Source organism: Rhincodon typus, chromosome 30 (assembly GCF_021869965.1).
Source record: "Rhincodon typus isolate 14 chromosome 30, sRhiTyp1.1, whole genome shotgun sequence".
NCBI classification, from domain to species: Eukaryota; Metazoa; Chordata; class Chondrichthyes; order Orectolobiformes; family Rhincodontidae; genus Rhincodon; species Rhincodon typus.
The window spans coordinates 24,696,517-24,716,746 of record NC_063361.1 but is presented as its reverse complement, the minus strand read 5'-3'; the positions used below and the strand labels follow the sequence as shown (position 1 = coordinate 24,716,746).

The following is a 20,230-nucleotide window of genomic DNA, read 5'->3' as shown; positions in this document are numbered from 1 at the left end:
TGTCAGACGTGCCTATAGTTGCCTGTCAGACGTGCCTATAGTTGCCTGTCAGACGTGCCTATAGTTGCCTGTCAGACGTGCCTATAGTTGCCTGTCAGACTTCATTTTTCATGTGGTTGGATTGTAGGCAGCCACTGACATTGCTGACCTCTTCAAAATATAAGAACCAACAAACAGAAAGAATGATCAATTATTATAGACTTTAGCATACGAAGATGTTCCAAGATAACTTGCAAAAAAAAAACCAAAATTTGAAACCAAATCAAAAAAGGAACTATTAATTCTAACATATGGTGAAATAAGTATTCAATAAGAGAAGGAGATAGGGAAACAGAGGTTTCGCAAAGGCATTGGTAGAGCCAATGGCATAGGGAATACACAGAATCCACAGTTGGAAGAATACAGAGTTCTTGAAAGATCATAGTTCTGTTTGAGGCTAGAGATAGGGAGGGACAAGGCCATGGAGAGATTGAACACAAGTATGTGATATTCGCCTGTTATACTGCACTTTTCTCCAGTCAAAGTAGTAGGCTGGACTATCTACCTAACTATATCTATCCTATGAAATTTCTAATTGACTAAATGGGGCAGTCATCTGTTTCCTGGCATTGGGTACTTAATGGATAGCTTTTCTAATTGCTTACTTATTTAAGACAATGAACAATTGAGTCCCACAACCCAGAGAATGTCAAGGCAGTATTATGCATGCTACAGTTTGCCTTACGTTTTGAGGTTTTTTTAATTCATTAACGGGATAAGGGCATTGCTGGTTAGGCAGCATTTATTGCCCATCCCTAATTGCCCAGAGGGCACTTCAGAGTCAACCACATTGCTATGGGTCTGGAGTCACGTATGCCAGACCAGGTAAGGATGACCGTTTCCTTCCCTAAAGGACACTAGTGAACCAGATGCGTTTTTCTGACAATCAACAATGGATTCATGGTCATCATTACATTCTTAATTCCAGATATTTTTTATTGAATTCAAATTCCACCATCTGCCATGGCAGGATTCGAACACAGGTCCCCAGAACATTATCTGGGTCTCTGGATTAACAGTCCAGCGATTAATACCACAAAGCCATTGCCTCCCCTGGAACAAGGGGAGATCCACCAGAGTTCCCATTCCTGATTGCCACGCAGCAACTCTTGCTTGTCAAGGTCCAATGAACACTAAATTAGGAAAACTTTCAGTTGAATAACCTGCTGTTATCTAGTTTCACATATCAAGTGACCAAGAAACTGGAGGGTGGCTAATGTCCATGAAACTTACTCCGGCAATGAGTCAACAATTTTAGGAGTGGAGAAAGGTTAAAAGTTTTTATCAAAGCAGAAGTCTGTGTTCAGTTACTTCCCTTTTTTTGTATTTTGCCATCTTCTCAATGAAACAAGTTGAGCTGTAGACTTAGCAGAACAGTCCACGCTCACCTGTGAGTCATGCTTTGCAATTCATGATCTTGAAATTGGGCTCTGTCCTCCAACCTCTGGAAGGATCTTTAAGAGAGATGTACAGTTCTTTGGATCAGTCACATGCTGAAGTCTTTACTTTGAGGGTGAAAGGAGGAAATGTAAATAATTAAATCTATTTCTGCTTGCCTAGCTTTATTGGGAAATGTAATTTTAAAGTTTAAACGAAAAATTACCAAAAGAAACAAAAGTCCAAAAGTTAACGACATACGTCAATGGATGTTCACTTTACCCATCATTAAGTCACCAATAGTGATTGTTGGTTAGGCCGGGCTGCTAAATATAGCTCGATTGCAAAAGGAAAAGGTTTTTTTTTAGAAAAGTCCAATATTCAATGTCTTGCCCCAGCATTGGCAAAGAAAAAGAATCTTCCTTGGATGTATTAATTAAAACAAGTGCAACCTCTTTGTAAACATTAGTATAAAAACCTGACTGAATTCTGGTGTATAACAGGTATGTGTTGGCCACCAAGAAGCGGTCAAATACCAATTATTTTGTTTCAATCTCCAGTTCGATCTTGCCTTCTGAATTGTGTGTACACAACCTGTCACTGGCAGGTTGAAGTGCTGAAACTACTATATGTCATGGTTTGTTAGTTGATGAGAGTGCTTACTTCCAGGCAACAATAGGGCAATTGTAGAGGGGTGTCATCACTCCCACTTCAGAATCAAGCAGCCAAACTACAGTCAGAAACAGCCACCTTTAATAGAAGTTCCCACTAGTTCTCCCAAAGTGTTGTCATTCACATATAGCAGTGAGTCTTTCCAAACATCATGCATGTTAACGTTCTGGACAGGTGTCAGCCCTTGTCACTTCACTTGACGTTTTTTGTAATGGTCTGTATGCTAGATAGATTAGTTACAAACGTTTGATCTAAGATGAGCAATGGTAGATTGCATTTTGGATTAAAGCACGCATTAGGCAAGCAAGGACGATTTGGGAATAGAATGTTAACTACTTGGAAAGGTGTGCAGGAAGTGTGAATGAACAGTAGGTCTCAATGTAATCAATATCTCATGAGATAAGGAAGCAAAGTTGCTGAAGGCCAACCGAAGTTTGTCATGTGTGTGTAAAATAACTGGAGAACAATGAATACATAATTTCACATGCGCAGAATGAGGGGAGTAGTTTCATGATGACTTGCATATTAACCTGGCATATTGATACGTTGACTGCACGTTACCTGGAACATACATGCTCACCTTTCGTAATTGGTCTTTTATACCATACAGCACACTTTAGGAACTTTTAAATTGCTCTCCTGATAATGAGAATTATCAGGATGCGATTCACAAAACCCAATGAGTGTTTGGTTTGAGGGTATAATCAGTTTTGCATAAGGTTATTAATCAAATGATTCTTTTTATAAGGAGGGGCAATAGCCTAGTGGTATTATCACTGGATTGTTAATCCAGAGACCCAGGTAATATTCTGGGGACCTGGATTCGAATACCAACACAACAGACGGTGGAATTTGAATTCAATAAAAAAAAAATCTGTAATTAAGAGTCTAAGTGATAACCATGAATCCATTGTTGATTGTCAGAAAAACGCATCTGATTCACTAATGTCCTGTAGGAAAGGAAACTGCCATCCTTACCTGGTCTGGCAACGTGTGACTCCAGACCCTCAGCAATGTGGTTGACTCTTAACTACCGTCTGAGCAATTAGTGATGGGCAATAAATGCTGGCCTAGCTAGTGATGCCCTCATTCCATGAATGAATTTTTAAAGAAAAGGATTATCCTGAACCCTGTGCACAAATTCTGACATGACATTCATTGTAATGTTGATTAACTAATCGACTGAAATCAAGAAATATCTGAAATCTTTTTTAAAAATGTGCTTCATTTTGTTGAGATATCTCAAAGTGCTTCATAGAGTAAATTACTTCTGGGATGTTTTGATTTTTATCAGAACAAACTCTATACTTAATTTTAAAGTGAATCATGTTAAATTATTTAGAGTGCAGAAAGCACTGTTATCTCTACAGTTTTTTTCTTTTGTCCATCTTTAGACTACAGCCAAATGTTAATACCCAGCGTAAGCAACTGGCAGCATGGTGTTCATTGGTGCTCTCCTACCTGCGTTATCACAAGCTTTACACTATCGATGTATTGGAAGCCCAAGAAAGCCCACTCTTCCACAATAAGAAGATCCAACGTATCCTTTACTGCGTCAGCCTTTGAGATGGAGAAATGTTGAACTTTGTTAAATGTTAGACCTAGATTTTTTTTTTTTTTTTCCTTCTTTCACATTTATCCACCCAAATTTGAATGCTCAAGTCCTCATCCTACAGCTCAGTCATTAATCCAGTCTATCCATTTCTCCAATCTTCCTTTGTGCACTTGTTGTGCACAGGCACTCGCATGCCATTTCCCAATATAACTGCCTCTCTTTGTATGTTCTCCAAGGCTCAAGTGTTCCCTCAGTCATACATGTCCTGAGTTATGAGCAATACCAAAGATTGGACTATTGACCTCAGTCAGAGATACAGTGACATTATCTAATTATTGACAGTGTCTGCTTTGGTATCCCATCTGTATTGTATGTACTGACCCTGGTGAATGGAACGCCCAAAGCAAGTACTGAATGGTTCTCTCAACACTCCAATTCAGCAACACCATCTCTTCAAAAGACAGGTTAAATGCTGTGTAGTGGACAGTTTTTACATCTATGTTATATGTTAGGAAACAGAATCATTTAGTGGAAGAAAACTGTTTTGCCCTTAAAAGGAGAGTCAGTGCTAGTCAGTAATATCAAGGAAGCAAGATATTTCCCTTAACTTTGTTATTAAAGGCAAGTTTCCCATAGAAGCTATCCAAGTTGTATTTGAAGAACTCCGGAAAAAAGGTTGGTGCACAGGATAAAATTGAGTTTACAAGCATTTACTTGTAAAATTTCTTCTAAGCTCAGGCTAGATTTTCTTTGTAAAGTTAACAGAGCTCTAAATAACAATTGCTTCATCAAATCATACATATTGACATCTATATGGATACATTTTCTTATTATTATCTAAACTACTCAGTGCGCTCTCTGGTAGCTCACTCTTAATGTCACTGCTTGCGTGGAATCAAGTAGGGACAGGATTGGCGAGCAATCTGCTTTGATTATGGTGCCAAATAGTATGACACTAGATTTGTAAACTCATGTATGATGAATGGCTGCTTGGATAACAGACGAGAGCACTGATATAGGCAGACCAAATTTGTGTTTGAGAAATTTAATTTGTAATTTTGTAATTTGTTTTGCTTTCAGGAAACTTAGAGTGGATTGATAAAAATAAAACTCGCTGTCTCATAATGTGGAGGAGACCAGAAGAGTGGGGGAAACTTGTGTATCAGTGGGTAAGAATTTGTATTGCTGCATTCTTTCTTCATGTGTCCTCTGAACACATTCCACACAGAACAGAAAACACTCTAATAAATATATAAAGTAGGGAGATATTTTTTAAATCGTCTGAAATCTTTCTTTTTTGCTGCATTTGTTTTATCAATCTTGTGGAATAGTTGATGATAGGTAGAACTTTCCTTAACAAAAACCTTTATGAATAGCAATATATCTGAACAAGATAGCATTGTGAAATTCAATGGTTTTCAGTATTGACTGTACTAGCCTTCCATTTCACAAAAACCCAAAGAACTGCGGTTGCTGGAAATCAGAAATGAAATCATAAACTACTGGAAAAACCCGCAGGTCTGGCAGCATTTGTGGAGAGAAAGCATGAGTTAACATTTTGGATCCAGTGGCCCTTCTTTAGAACAGTACTGAAGAAGGGTCACTGGACATGAAATGTTAACTGTGCTTTCTCTCCACAGATGCTGCCAGACCTGCTGAGTTTTTCCAGCAGTTTCTGATTTTGTATCCATTTCACATCCATCCTTGTAGCCTCTCTCAGTAGTACTCTCAGTCTAATCCCAAATTGTCCAGAAGAGCACAATTAGTTCTCTTATGGGTTTGCATTTACGAGGCGTGAGAGATTATTCAAACTAATTTCTCTTTCGTCCTTGCATCCAACAATTAAAGGAGCCTTTCATCAGTTCAATCCGCAATGGTTCTTCCCAAAGGTGAAAGACCTATTTGCTAACCACTACCAATTCTTTTGAACTTATTAACAAATAAGCAGTTTGGTAATAAGTACAAAATTGCTTTTTGACTGGTTTTTGTACTTCTGTTCTTTTTATTTTCTTTTGATTCCCAATTTAACTTGAAATGTAAATACATGCTAGTGCAGTTAGGTCAGGGTCTGGTGATATTTATTCTGTTCATTGTCTATGTCTGATTCTTGCATTATTGATGTTGATTATACAAAAAATGGTGTAAAAAATGCAAAATTCTCCTATTTACCCAATGCTAAAGTATCTCAATGAGTAAAAATAGAAATAATTTCTCCTAATCTATCCTAAAATCAGAAGACTGCATCAAATTATATTGTAGTAAAACTAACTTTGGAAACTAATGCTGGAAACTCTAAGGTTTTGGAGTAGGAAAAATGTAGAAGGACAGGCAGCGTGTATGGAGTAAAACAGTAATCATTTCGGGTCAACAATCCTTCATCAGAATTGCGCCTTACGAAAGATTCTTGATTATCAAGGGGATGAAAGATTATTGAGGGTTATGCAGGACTGTAGAGTTGAGGTTAAAATCAGATCAACCATGATCTTAATGAATGGTGGAGCAAGCTCTAGGGGTCAAGTGGCTACTGTTATTCCTTGTTCATATATTCAGTATCAGCATTTGCATTATTTTGCTTTTGTATTTTAGGATTTTAATGCTTCAAGAAAATAAATTCTGCTCCAAAGTTGTTTTATTCTTGTTGAAAACTATTGGGTTTCAATGTTCATCTAATACATTTATCCAGTTAACAGAGCAATGAACCAAAACTGGAAATTAGTACGTGAAATCTAATCTAGAAGTAACTCGGTAACAACAAGACTTGCATTTATGCAGCACTTTATTATATCACAACACCTAAAGTCACTTTGCATACAATTAATTCCATTGAGACGTAGACATTATTCTCAGCAAATGTAGCATCTCACTTTATTTTATTCTTTCATGTGGTGTAAGGCAAGGCTAACACTTGTTGATTACCTTCTCAAGGGGAATTAGGAACAGAGGTGAGCTGTCGTCTTGAACAGCCTCAGTTTGTTTTGTGTAGGTACACCCACAGTGCAATTAGGAAGGGAGTTCCAGGATTTTGACCCAGCAACAGTGACAGAATGGAGATTATAATTGAAAATCAGGGTTACGTGCGGCTTGAAGGAATTTGATGGTGGTGATATTTCCATGTGTCTACTGCCTTTGTCCTTCTGTGTGGTAGAGTTCAGGGCTTTGGGAGATGGTTTTAAAGGACCTCTGGACAGTAGTTGGTTCACATTGTTGTCTTGGTGGTGGAGAAAGTGAATGTTTAAGGTGGATGGGGTGTAAATTAAATGAGTTGTTTGGCTCTAGATAGTGTTGAGATTTCTGAATATTGTTAGAGACGGACTCATCTAGGTAAGTTGTGCAAAGCAGGCTTCTAACAATGATATAGATGAGCTATAAACATTTATAGCCTGATGGAGAAATGTTGGTCAGGTCACCGGAGAAATGTTGGTCAGGTCACCAGAGAACTTCCTACATTTTTTAGAATGAGGATGTTCAACATTCTCCAAAATTGTGTCACTGAAGTCATTAAATATCAGTGAAACACGGCAGAATGTTATAGGCGTTTTGTCCAAAGCAAAAGTAGTATTTGATTACCAAAATGGCATGTGTATATAAATTAATTTTAAATGGAGTTGTCACCAGTTTTCATTACTGTCCAATTTTATACCAATCCCAACAGTGACAAGGATTCGATTATCTTAAAATTTACTTGTAATTACCTTGACTATAACTGTGCCTAAACCTTTTGTGCTGACAGCCATTTTTTTTCTTTAAAGTTGCTTATGTTGGTATTAATGTTCTTGCAGGTCTCAAAGAATGCCATGACAAATTCTGTATTTACATTTTATGAACTCTCTAATGGAGACGATACTGAAGGCGAAGGTAATGAACATTGATAATTACCAATCATTAAATGAGCACAGGGAACAATAGACCAATTGTCCTCCCTTTTAATTATTTGTTCTTGTATTTCTCTCCCTTTGTATATTCTCACATCTCACATTTAGAATTCAACCAAGCATCCTTCTACACTTTAAACGCCATCACTTTTCTACGAACTCTTTTCATTGATACTCACAAGATCCTGTGTATGGTTCACAAAACTGGTTTGCCTACTTATGATGAAAACAAGCCTTTGGCCACACAATTGTTTAAAAATAATCTTTCTTGATACGCTGTTTAGACAAAGTCTCTTAAGCTATACTACTTACATAAAGTAAAGATTGAAAAAATAATTTGAGATTGCTATATTAATTTATTACCTTATTTAGATCAAATAAATTTACAATGTAGGAGGAAATTATTTGGCCAATATATCTGTGGTAATCTTTAACTGGAGTTGTGTTTTTTTTCCCCATTTCCCTGCCCTTTTTTGTTTATTTTTTTCCCCTCACACTCATCCACTTTTTAAATAACATTGCAGTCTTTTCAGTGAAGGAGTATTTTCTAACCTTTCCCTCAGTCTTGTAGCAATTATTCAGCCTGTGCTTTCTTGTCTCAACCAATGGAACAATTTTTCTGTTTCTTTTCTACCCCTTTGGATGCAGCACATCAGTCCGACATTAGGATGGATAATCTTTGACTGTCTTATTTATGTTTAATAATTAATAACATCATATTGCAAAATAAAATGAAGAATATGATTTTTCAAGCAAAAACATCTTTCAGTCTGGACAGTAGAGTAATCCAATAAGAATGAAAAATATTCTAGTGCTGGAATCTCACATGAGCATACACTTTAGTGAATGTAAATGATAAATAACCTTTTTATGCTTGACCTTTATCGAAAGTATCATACTGATGAAAGGTCAGATTAGAAATTATAGTTTGCGTTTTTTCTAAAGGACAGGTCTTCCCTACCTTTTGAAGTAAATTCCATCCTTACAAAGAGTTTGCTAGTTTGTGCTCCATTCATCTAATACATTTTCATGGGATTGCGTTGTCAAGAATGAAACCAGTCGTGCTTTCATCACTGACTCTGTGTTCTGTCCTTTCTAGAGTTCCATGGTTTGGAGGAATGGCTTCTGCTACGAGCACTGCAGTCTTTGCAAGCTGAGCGAAAAGCGGAGATCATCACCCTTAATGACAGCAAAGGGGTCAAGTTCTTCTGATGTCATCCTTGCTGATCTGGGCAGCTGCTGGACACTTACACAGATTGTGTACAGAATAAAGACATTACAGTTAGTGGCAATGAAGATTAACACCTGAGGAAGTACATACTGGTTTGCAGATCTCCAGACACCAAACAGTATGGTGTCATGTCATTGAAATTATTGTAACGCACAGCTTGGCTGCTTGCATTTACAATATCCTTTTTATTCTTGTAATCTTAAAGCAATTACGATTTCATATACTGAATAGAAGTTGTGACGTTACTGAATGCGCTGTATTAATCCCTGTGTATGCCAACAGAGAAAAAAGTTCAAGAGCAGATTGCATAGACAGAGGTGAGCAGTCCAGGTACAGACTTGAAGATTTGAAAGAGGGAATTCAAGAAAGTGTGAACAGTACTCATTTATCTTTTAATTTTGCAATTATGCCAGGTCACAAATAAAGTTAAATTAATCAAAATAATTTGCAAAAGGGGCCCACCATCCCTCTTGGGTTTCAGAAAGCCTGTCAGATTGAACTTGCTCAGGGACAGTGATAGGGATTAGTTTATCCATTTCTCATTTATTATGACTATACTTCAATCTGTGTATCTTTTTTTCTATTTAAGCAGCGTGTTTATTTTCTATAGGTGCCTTGTAAAGCATTAATAGCGGGGGAATCCTCCACTGATATTGAGAGTTAGGAGTGCTTTCATGGCTTTGAACAGTTACAGTTTGCTTCTTTTTGGTTATATAATACATGTAACTAGCCACAAATAAAAGGTAAAAATAATGAATGCAAAATGCAACATTGCTACCAATGAAACACAAACCTCATGAAAATGCTAAGCATTCATAATGACTACATATTGCAAATTTGATTGTGCTGGGAGTTCACACACTGGGAAAATATCAGGAATAGAAGAAGTAGATCTAATCCCTACCTAAATAGGATACAGCTAGAAATTTCCACAGTGCAATACAATCAAGCATGAAACGGAACAATACATAACAATTGACTTTGAACTAACTTTTATCGCAAGCAACCCCACCTCCCAAAAAAATCAACCTTGTTTTCAGTGCTGAAATTTGATTTGAATGTTCTAGTTTGTGGATCAAGTCAATGTGGCATAATATTATGTTCCTAATTAAGTCAATTATTTGTATGGCAAAGAGGTTACAGTAGTGGAATTTTATTCCAAGAGGAATTTCTCTCTTCTCCAGAAACTGAACTCATAATTTGTGCTGACGCTTCAGTGAAGTAGTGAGAGAGAACTGCACTCTGAGTTGCTGCCTTGTGGATACAACATTAAACTGAGGTCCAGTCTACTATCTCAGATGGACGTAACAGATTCCACAGAACTATTCCAAGAAGAACAGCATAGTTCTCATTCTTATTAGTCCTGACTAACATTTATGCTAAGATTTAAGTCATTAAAAAAATCATCTGGATCATTTATCTTATTGCTGCTATGGGAACTTGTTATGCACAAATTGACTGTCTCATTTTCTACATTACTTCATTGGTTGTCAGCCACTTTGGGAAGTTCTGAAGTTACAAAAGGTACTATATAATTACATGTCTTTGTTTTCTGCCATCAAAGGGTGACCTTTACACACATGGTAACAAGTCTTAATACGAGCGAACCACTTTAATCTGCCAGAGATTATCCTTTTATTGATATCTGTGCAAGTTAGTACATGCAGTTGTTTTTTTTTTTTTGTTGAGATGCTTTACAATTCAAGTATAAATGCTGATTGATAACATGTAATAGTTCAAACAATTTTTAAAAATAATTTATTTAAGAAATCAATTTGAATTCTGCAGTTACTTTATAACTGTTTGCATAAATGGTAGCTGATTTGTGAAGTATAATAGCTTCCATATCTTTTTAAACAACTATACTTCAAACTTTTTATTAAAAATCAGTTCTGAGAATTTTTTTCACAAAAAGCTTTCTCAAAGTGCATATTGCCTTTTTAATTCCAACTGTTTAGATTGAGATTAGCATGGGGGAGAACTTGAGTATCCCCAGTTGAAGGTACATCTAACTTTTTCATCATTAATTATTTATTTGCATACTTGGTGTTCCCATGGGCCATGTATGAAAAATTAAAACAGAAAAAAAAACTGAATTCAGAAATAATCTGCCCCTCATCCCCACTGTGAAAAAGTTACAAATTAACCGCTTCAATCTTCGCAGTTTCGGGGACTGACTGCAAGCATCAAGTGACCGAAACTTCACCAACTGATACAACCTGTGAACGAGACTATGCCAACAATATGGACACCTCTAATCCACCATGTTTGCACGCAGTAGCTCAGTGACAGAAATATTCCTCTTATACCAGAGTCCAGAACAAGGAGCCAGTTATTGGAAATGCAGAACTTCCTTCCAGGGGGTATCAGCCCCCTGCCTACCACCACTGACCTCACCAATGTTTCCTGAAAACACTATGAATGCTGATGTAGTTAGAATTTTCACAACCTGATATTGATAGGTTTATGTTCGGTAAGCCTGTCAAGAGATATTGAATCAATCCTTACAATAATATTCAGTAGAGTTCCATTTCATTCTTCAATTCAGCTGAGCACTGTTTTGTATCAATACTATTCTCAACATCCTAAGGCCTTTACAACATTCCCAAATTTAAAAAAAACAGCAAACCTCATGAAAAGTCATTAGGACGGCTGCTGAAAAACCTGATTAAAGTGGTAGGTTCTGAAGTCATCATAAGGGAGAAAAGAAAGGAGAAGACATTTAAGGATGTAATTCCTTTGATTAAGGCCTTAACACCTGAAGACTGGAGGATTGAAATTAGGAATGTTTAAGAGGCCAGAATTAGATGAGCACAGATATCTGTGGATTGCACAACTTTTTTTTAATCATACTCTGTTTCCTATCAGCTCCCAGAGTAAATAATATTATTTCGACAGGCCACTTTAGACATGATAGTTACTTTAAAAAATGTCTGTCAAGAGATATTAAATAAAAGTAAAAAGACAGAAATAACTACTACACAGCACTTAGAATGTATATGAGTGAAGTGCTGCCAGACTCTAGAAACAGGCAGAAGCTATTAAGCTCCTCAAATCTGTTTCAACATCGAGTTAGATCATTCTGCAACTCAATTTTTCTGCCCTTACTCTCTAAGCCTTGATAAACATATGTACCAAAATCTATAACCTTTTTCGTTTTAACTTAGCACTAACAACAAAGGAAGAGTTCCAGATTTTGATTACCCTTTTTGAGAAAATGCTTTACTTTAAATCAAAGGATTAACACATTTTTTTAGAAAGCTCTCGGTTTCTAATCTCATGAGATGTAGGTCCTTTCGAATTAACCTTCTGAGTTTGCTATTTTATTGGTTCATTAAATATAAAAAGACAAAGTTGCCTTTGTCCCACTCTCATTAGAGGTAGACAACTGGTCATGGTTTAACCATGCCTCGAGCAAGGCGCAAAGTTGAGAAGATGGAACCTTCATGGTAATCTCAGATAGTATAGGAATTGAACCTATGCTATTAGCATCACCCTACATCACAAACCAGCCATCAAGCCTACTGTGCTAGATAACATCAATCTGAAATGGATTAATTTTCTTTTAGACTAGGATAAGCAGGATAAAGATAGCTGAAAACTGAAAGTAATTGTGAAAACTAGTCAATCACAGAAGCCTAATCTTTGGCTGCAACATGATAATTGGAGATCTGTCAAACTGCACACAATAGTTTTTTTTGAACACCGAAGAAGAGGTCATCAAACAATCAATGTCTTTACTAGTTTCTGAACAAATATCCTCTGTACTGTTTCTTGTCACCTTATTTGTCTTCCATTTTGTATCTAAATTGGGGAACAGCCTTCATAACACACATCAGTTACCAAAATTAAGGGTAGATCCCTACATTTATCACATTACCATAGCTTCAAAAATTTGCAATTTTCATTTCTCAAGCACACTTGCCTATTACAAATTGGTTTCAATTTTGCAACCAGCACTGAAAATATGAATATAAATTTACCTGTTGCTACAGAGATCAGGACCCAGTTGGGTAAGTTTCTGGTTTTCATTAATGTGCAAGCAGTGGATTTTTCACCTGCCGAGATTGAGAGGCCAATGGCTGCTTATCATCATGTGTGTGGGTGTGGGGAAGATTGGTGAGGGTGGAGTTAACAGACTTAACAATCCAGAAAAGTGGATTCATAAACCTTTCTTGTGAATCCCCACAGGAGTTCTGATCACACGAAGAATAGCGATAAACAATTTGCAGGGCCTTTTCTATCCCAATCCTCATTTGACAGGAAAGACAATGGTTTTCTGCTTGTAATATATTTAAATCACAGTTAGAAGCGAGATAACCTAACTGATCCCTGAACTGTGTTTTTAACCATTCGATTGGCTTTGGGGTAGATGGTTTTCCCCACATGGGTAGCTAGAATTAAAATCACTTCAACACCACTATGCTACTTTGCATAACGTCAATGCTATTTTGAAGTAAGGGAAGTGAAAATCCCAGAATTAGGTACTGAGCAAAATGAGCAAGGAAACGGTGGTTTTGGAAAGTGCACAGTCTACACCATAAGAGTGGATACTTTTTTTGAATTGGGATGTGAATGGATAAGAAATCACAAAATTGGATTTTTTTTTAAACCAGGAGCCTTAAAGCACAATGTTATTTTCAATCAGTTTCTATATTAATTAATCTTTTACGATGAACTTGAACAAAAATGCTGTTTTAAAAAAATGTACATTTTATTTTGCTGTTTGCCAACTCTGTGTACCTACATTTTGAGATTTGAGTAATGTTGATTATGTCCATGGCATCTCCATTCAAATCTAACTTAGCATTACCATTAATTGTGTAAAATTATTATTTTAAATGAAAAATAGAATCAGAACAGTTAAAGCACAGACGAACTATTTGGTTCTTTTTTATTCGGTCAACGGATGTAGACATCACTGGCTGGCCCGCGTTTATGCTTATCCCTATTTACCCTTGGGAATGTGTTGGTGAGCTGCCTTCTTGAATAGCTGTAGACCACATGCTGTGAGTTGACCCACAATGTACTTAGGGAGAGAATTCCAGGATTTTGAACCAGTGACAGTGAAGGAATGGCAATACATTTCCAATTCACGATGGTGAGTGGCTTGGAGGGGAACTTGTAGGTGGTGGTGTTCCCATCTATCTGCTGCCTCTATCCTTCTGAATGGAAGTGATAATGGGTTTGGAAACTCCTGTCGAAGGATCTTTGGTGAATTTCTGCAGTGTATCTTGTAGATAGCACAACTTATTGCTACTCAGTGTCGATGGTGGAAGGTGTGGATGTGCTTCCAATCAAGTGGACTCCTTTGTTCTGCATTTTGTGTTGAGTGTTGTTGGAGCTGCACCCATCCAGGCAAGTATTCCATCACACTCCTAACTTATGCCTGGTAGATGAAGACAAGTTTGGGGAGTGAAGAGGTGAGTTACTCACTGCAGTGTTCCTAGCCTCTTACCTGCTTTTGTAGCCAGTGTGGTTATGTGGCAAGTCCAGTTGAGTTTCTGGTTTCTGATCAATGGTAACCCCAAGGATGGTGACAGTGGGGAATTCAGTGATGGTAACACCACGGAATATCAAGGGCGGTGGTGAGAGTGTCTCTTACTGGTAATGGTCATTGCCTGGCATTTATGTGGTGTGAATGTTATTTGCTACTTGTCAGCTCAAGCCTGGCTATTGTCCACATCTTGTTGCATTTGAACATTGACTGCTTCAATATCTGAGGAGTCGTGAATGGTGCTGAATATTGTGCAATCATTGGTGAACATCCCCACTTCTGACCTTATAATGGAGGGAAGATCATTGATGAAGCAGCTGAAGATGGTTGGGCCTAGGGCACTACCTGAGGAACTTCTGCAGAGGTGACTGACCTCCAACAGTCACAACTGTCATCCGATGTGCCAGCTGTGACTTTGTCCATAGCTGCTCTGTATAAGGACAATTGAATTAATTCCACTCCCCTACCATTTTTCAGCAATATTTTTTTTTTTGGGTAAGTATCCATTTTCCTTTTGAAAGCCATTTAAGAATCTGTCTGCAGCACACTCTGAGACAGTGCATTCTATTTCTGGTTGCTAACAACTTATATTTAAGAAGTTTTTCGTTGTGTTTCCTTTAGTTCTTTTGCTGTTCACCCTAAACCAGAGCATTGACCCTTCTGGCAATAGTTTCTCCCTAACTACCATTTCCAAACCACTCATTATTTTGGACAACGTTATCAAATCTTCTGTAAGGAAAAGAGTTGTAGCTTTCCCAATCCACTCTCATAATCATCCCTCATCCTGGGATCTATCATTGTAAATGTTTCAGTATTCTCTCCAAAGCCTTCAAATCCTTCTTAAAATGTAGTTCACACAGTGCTCCCATTGAGGCTGAACTTGTACCTCAAATTCCTTGCTTTTGTACATAATGATCCCATTTATAAAGCTCCCTTATGCCTTATTAATCACTTTCTGAACCTGCCATGCCACCTTCATTTAACTATTCATTCACATAAAGCACTGTATTCCTTTGCTCCTGCTCCCCTTTATAATTCTTTATATTACATTGCCTGTCCTACTTCTTCCTAGCAGAATGTAAAACTTCATACTCCAATGCATTAAATTTCATCTGTTGACCCATTTCACAAGCTTGACTGTGCCATCTTGAAGTCTATCACTATCCTGTTCATAGTTCACCACACTTCTAAGCTCAGTGTCATCTACAAACTTTGAAACTGTGCCCTGCACAACCAAATATATATCATTGATAGAGATCAGGAAAAGCAATGCTCTTAGAAATTGGGAATAGCTTTCTACAGTACCTTCCTCCATTTAAAAAATATAACTGCTCACAACTCTGTTATACTGTCTTAACAGTTATGGTTGTCTATCATATAACTACTAGAAGATTGAGTAGCGCTGCAGTATGTCAGAACAAAGGAAAACAGGGCAGTTTTTGGCCCATTTGTCAAACATCCAATTACAGTATGGATGAACATTGGTTCCTATATAAAGTTTCATGTCTTTGAGTACAGTACACAATGAAGAAACCAAGAGCTGTCCTCTTCTTCAGTCTCCAGACTTACATCTGTGGCCATTTTTGGTGCAATCCCTCTTTTTTAAAAGTACATTTTGAAATTACAAGTTTACATTGTCCTCAGTACTAAAGGCTTCCAAATTGTGGTCATGACACCTAAATATAAAACAAATTAATGAAGTAATTAGCAAATAGCTTTCAAATAGAAGTTCATATCTTCCTCTTCCCAGTGCCTCAACAGGACTTTGCATAAACAAATAACCAAGCATAGATGGGAATGAATAAAACTAGAGTCATCCAGTAATGAGTCAAACAAACCAGCACCTATTTTCAAAATCAACAGTCTTACAACAGCCAAGTTGAATCTATTAAAATATTGAACAGCTGTTTGCAACATATACTGACAGTCACATTTGCATGAGTTGAAGGGCAAAGCTGTTGTTTGAAAGGTCACCCATGTTTACAAATTTATCTTCACGGGATTCTAGATACTCAACATCACAACAGCTGTGATAAAATATTTATCTTCAGTAAGTCTCCCATATCAATCAATTAAAGTTAGACTACATTTACAAATATAAAAGTGTTGCTCAAAGAGCCATGCAATTTAGTTTTTACCAATATAATTGTATAATTGTGACAGCATATACTTTCTGTAACATTTCTGAATCACACTTATAAAATTTACTCTTAAAACAGTACCAAGTAAATCCATTCTACAAAAACCTTGATTGGATCATTCTTCCCAATAATTTAAAGGGAAGCTAGACAAGCAGAAGATGGAGAAAGGATGTACAGGGTTATAATGACTGATTTAGATGAACAAAGGTGGGAGGAGAATTGAGTGGAATGTGAATACCAGCAGGGACTAGTTGGGCTGAGTGGCCTGTTTCAGTGGCAAATATCTATTAAATTCTTTGTAATCCATGTAATTGATTCTGACCCCTGATCCTGTGAAACCTGTACCCACAGTAAATGCACTTATTGGCCATAATAGAACACAAATCTGGAAAGGAAGACACATTTATAATTACATATTTTTAAAATCTTATAAGATTTCCCCAACACCTTACAACCAATAAAGTAGATTTGAAGTGTTATGATCTGAGATATGCAGTATGTAATTTACACACAGAAACACAATCTCCTTTTTCATGTTAGTTCAAGGAAGACTATTAAAGAAGACATCAAGAAAATCTCACCATGCTCTTGTTCGAATAAGAGCATGGGAATGTTTACTTCTACCTCAGAGAGACATGGCACTTTTGTTTGTTTCACAGAAAAATGTCATCTCCAACAGTGCAGCACTCCCTCAGTACTGAACCATTCATTTAGTATGGCATGGTACAGAGTTTCCTTCCTTATAAAATATTGCATCCTTTCCCTTGCTGTGAACACTATCACTGGAATTTCACTATCAATTTATTTTTAAAAGATACAAGAAGAGTATGTACAATTATTACATTGTATGTGCCAAATTGTTTGAACAATTTTAAAATGATGTATGTGAGTGAGTTTGGTTTGAAACTGACAGGCACATTACAAATTTCTCATTTCTTACACCAAACGACAGTTAAATAATATGAGACTTTGTTTCTTAACAAAAATTTGACTTTGTGGCCTTAAAAGCAAACAGCATAGCAGAACAGCACAATGTGTCTTACATGGTGTAACATACCGTCCTTATAAGCTGCAGATCATCCAACTAGCATAAGTAACCCCATCCAAATTCATTTATATTTAAAGACAGAAGGCAGAAATGATTAGAATGAAAGCACACTCGCATATGACGTTAAAAATACTATCTAAACTCCCATCATTTAGGCTATTTTCCTGTAATCATACCCAGCCAGCCGGGATTCCCTATCACTTTGCAATTATGCTGTTCAAGCATTATCAAAGGACTGACACTGTTAAAATAGCTGCTCAGAGAATTTCAGACAGATAATCTAAATTTTTTAAACTTTCACATGAAATTATATAATTTATTGCCAGTTATCTATTACTTTATATTTATTATATCATCTTATGATTACCTGATATGGTTGATATTTCAGAAAATTGCACATAATTGTACAGCGTGGAAACTCAAATAATATGACTACGAGAGCAGGTTAGAGACTGGGAATTTGTAATTCACCTCCTGTCTTCCCAATGCCTGTCCACCATCTACAAGGCACAAGGTATGAGTGTGATGGAATGCTGTCCATTTGCCTGAATGGGTACCGTTGAAGAAGCTCAACATCATCCAAGACAAAGGAATCCACTTGATTGGTATTCCATCCACAATTTTAAATATTCACACCTTTCAACACTGACACAGTGACAGCTTGGTGTACCAGCTACAAGAAGCACTGCAGTAACTCACCAAAGCTCCTTTGACAGCACCTTCCGAACTCACGCTGTCTAGCATGAAGATGGACAAGGATTGCAGATGGATGAGAACATCACTATTTGCAATTTCTCATCCAAGCCACACACCACCCTGACTTGCATTTAGATCACCCTTCCTTCGTTGTTGCTGTGTCAAAATCCTGGACATTGTTCCTTAGAAGCATCGTGGGCGTCCCTACACCAGAAGAACTGCCACCTTCTCCAAGGCAACTGCAGATGAGCAATAAATTCTGGCCTAGCATTCAGCCCAACAGGTCTATATCAGTGTTAATAATGTACAGAATCTTCCCACCTTAATTCATCGCATCTTACCATCAACATCCACATTTTGCTGTGTTAAACCAATGTAATAAATTCTAAGTTCTTCTCACCAGGCTGTATAGCAGAACTACTTCTGAAGGTTACCAATTACAAGCCAAGGTTGTCAGCAACATTTTGCTGAAATGAAAATGATGATTTGTTCCTGCTTAGATACAAACTTTTTGGGAAAGCAAACCTGAATGCAGATGTAAATAGGTTGTCACAGTTAAGGGAGAAAACTTTAAAAAGTTTAGAAATCAAAACATTTAAAGTATTTTTTGTTTATTCAGTGCTTCTTAACCCAAATAGGCAGTTATGCTATTATTATTGAATGAGGTGCTATTATAGAATGATGATACTGTAGCTAAAGCCTTTAATTACAGTGAGGCATGTTTTTACCTCACTGTTTAATGTGAGGGTTGCACTTGCACTGCATCCATTTTAGATCTGTTCGTGTGAGGAAGCCCTTTACGTTGCATTAATGAAAATTAATGATTTAGCAGAAGGGCTATTTAGCTTAACAATGACAGCACTATCAACATACAGTAATAGCAGGCTCGTTTGGAATAAAAGAATTGAACATCCTGTAATTGACTACTGTACAAAAATAAATAACAAATGGTAGCTCTGATAATGTATATAGTACAGACAAATTGGACTTTGAGTGTGTAAGAAAGCATTGAACTGGGCTTACTTTTTACAGAAAGTAGCCTTTTGGCACATTATTTGAAATAATATTTTTGACATTGAATGGCATTATCATTGCTGAACGGACCAATATCAAAACCCTGGAGTTACCATTAACTAGAATTTAACTGGACTGACCGTATGGATATTGTAGCTACAAGAACAAGTTGAAGGTGAGAATTCAGTGGTGAGTAACTCCCCTCTTAACTGTTCAAAGTCAGACCACTGTCTACAAGGGCACAAGCCTGAAGTGTGATGGAGTTTTCTCCACTTACCTGGATGAGTCCAGCTCCGACAACATTTAAGAAGTTAAGTATCCACGAGGACAAAGCAGTCCGTTTGATTTGTTTTTTCTTGTATGTGAATGCAACATGTTGATGAGGGTGTCAATGGCAAGGCCAGTGTTTATTGCTCACCCTTGGTTGCCCTTGAACTAATTGACTGTATAGGCTATTTCAGAAGGGAGTTAGGGGTTAACCATATTGCTGTGCATTTGGAGTCACACATAGGCTAGACAAGTTAAGGACTGTAGATTTCCTTCCTTAAATGACATTAGTTGAACGCGATGGGTTTTTGTGTTAATCAATAATGGCCACATAGTCATCATTTTGACCAGCTTTTTAATTCCACATTTTTTAATGAATTCAAATTTCACTATCTGCCTTGGTAGGATTCAAACATATGTGCCTAGACTGGGGTTCTGGATTACTAGACCTGTGGCATTACCACTATACCACAGCCATCCCTTTACAGTGAGCGCATCAAATCTCTCAAAGCTAGGAGAAAACGAAGAAGCAGATGAAATAAGGAGGAACTTTCAAACTTTAGTGTTGCCTCCTTTTGAAAATCCCCATTGAACAGACCAGAATGACCTGAATCTCTTCTACCTGAGAGGACAAACTTTTCAGTAAAATAGGTGGCTACGGTCAAATTAGAAAAATATTAGGCTGTCTTAGAATGGTATTGCCATTTGAAATTAGATTGGAAATGTGGGTCAGACAGATTGATGAGGCTACAGTGCTCGTCACTGATGATATTAGGGAGTTTGCTGGAAACAGATCATTTTGGCAGCCCAAACTTGAGTGG

At 37.2% G+C, this 20,230-nt stretch overlaps 1 protein-coding gene across 1 annotated transcript in view; it reads left to right on the top strand.

The window, feature by feature from the left end:
- Positions 1-9,510, top strand: part of vps25 (vacuolar protein sorting 25 homolog) — a 16,530-nt gene extending 7,020 nt beyond the window's left edge. The window contains exons 2-6 of the mRNA XM_020511678.2: positions 3,483-3,628; positions 4,265-4,318; positions 4,724-4,812; positions 7,423-7,498; positions 8,615-9,510. Of these exons, the coding sequence (XP_020367267.1) occupies positions 3,483-3,628; positions 4,265-4,318; positions 4,724-4,812; positions 7,423-7,498; positions 8,615-8,727 (478 nt within the window). The 3' untranslated portion in view covers positions 8,728-9,510. The remainder of the gene's footprint in view (positions 1-3,482; positions 3,629-4,264; positions 4,319-4,723; positions 4,813-7,422; positions 7,499-8,614) is intronic.
- The last annotated feature ends 10,720 nt before the right edge of the window (positions 9,511-20,230 follow it).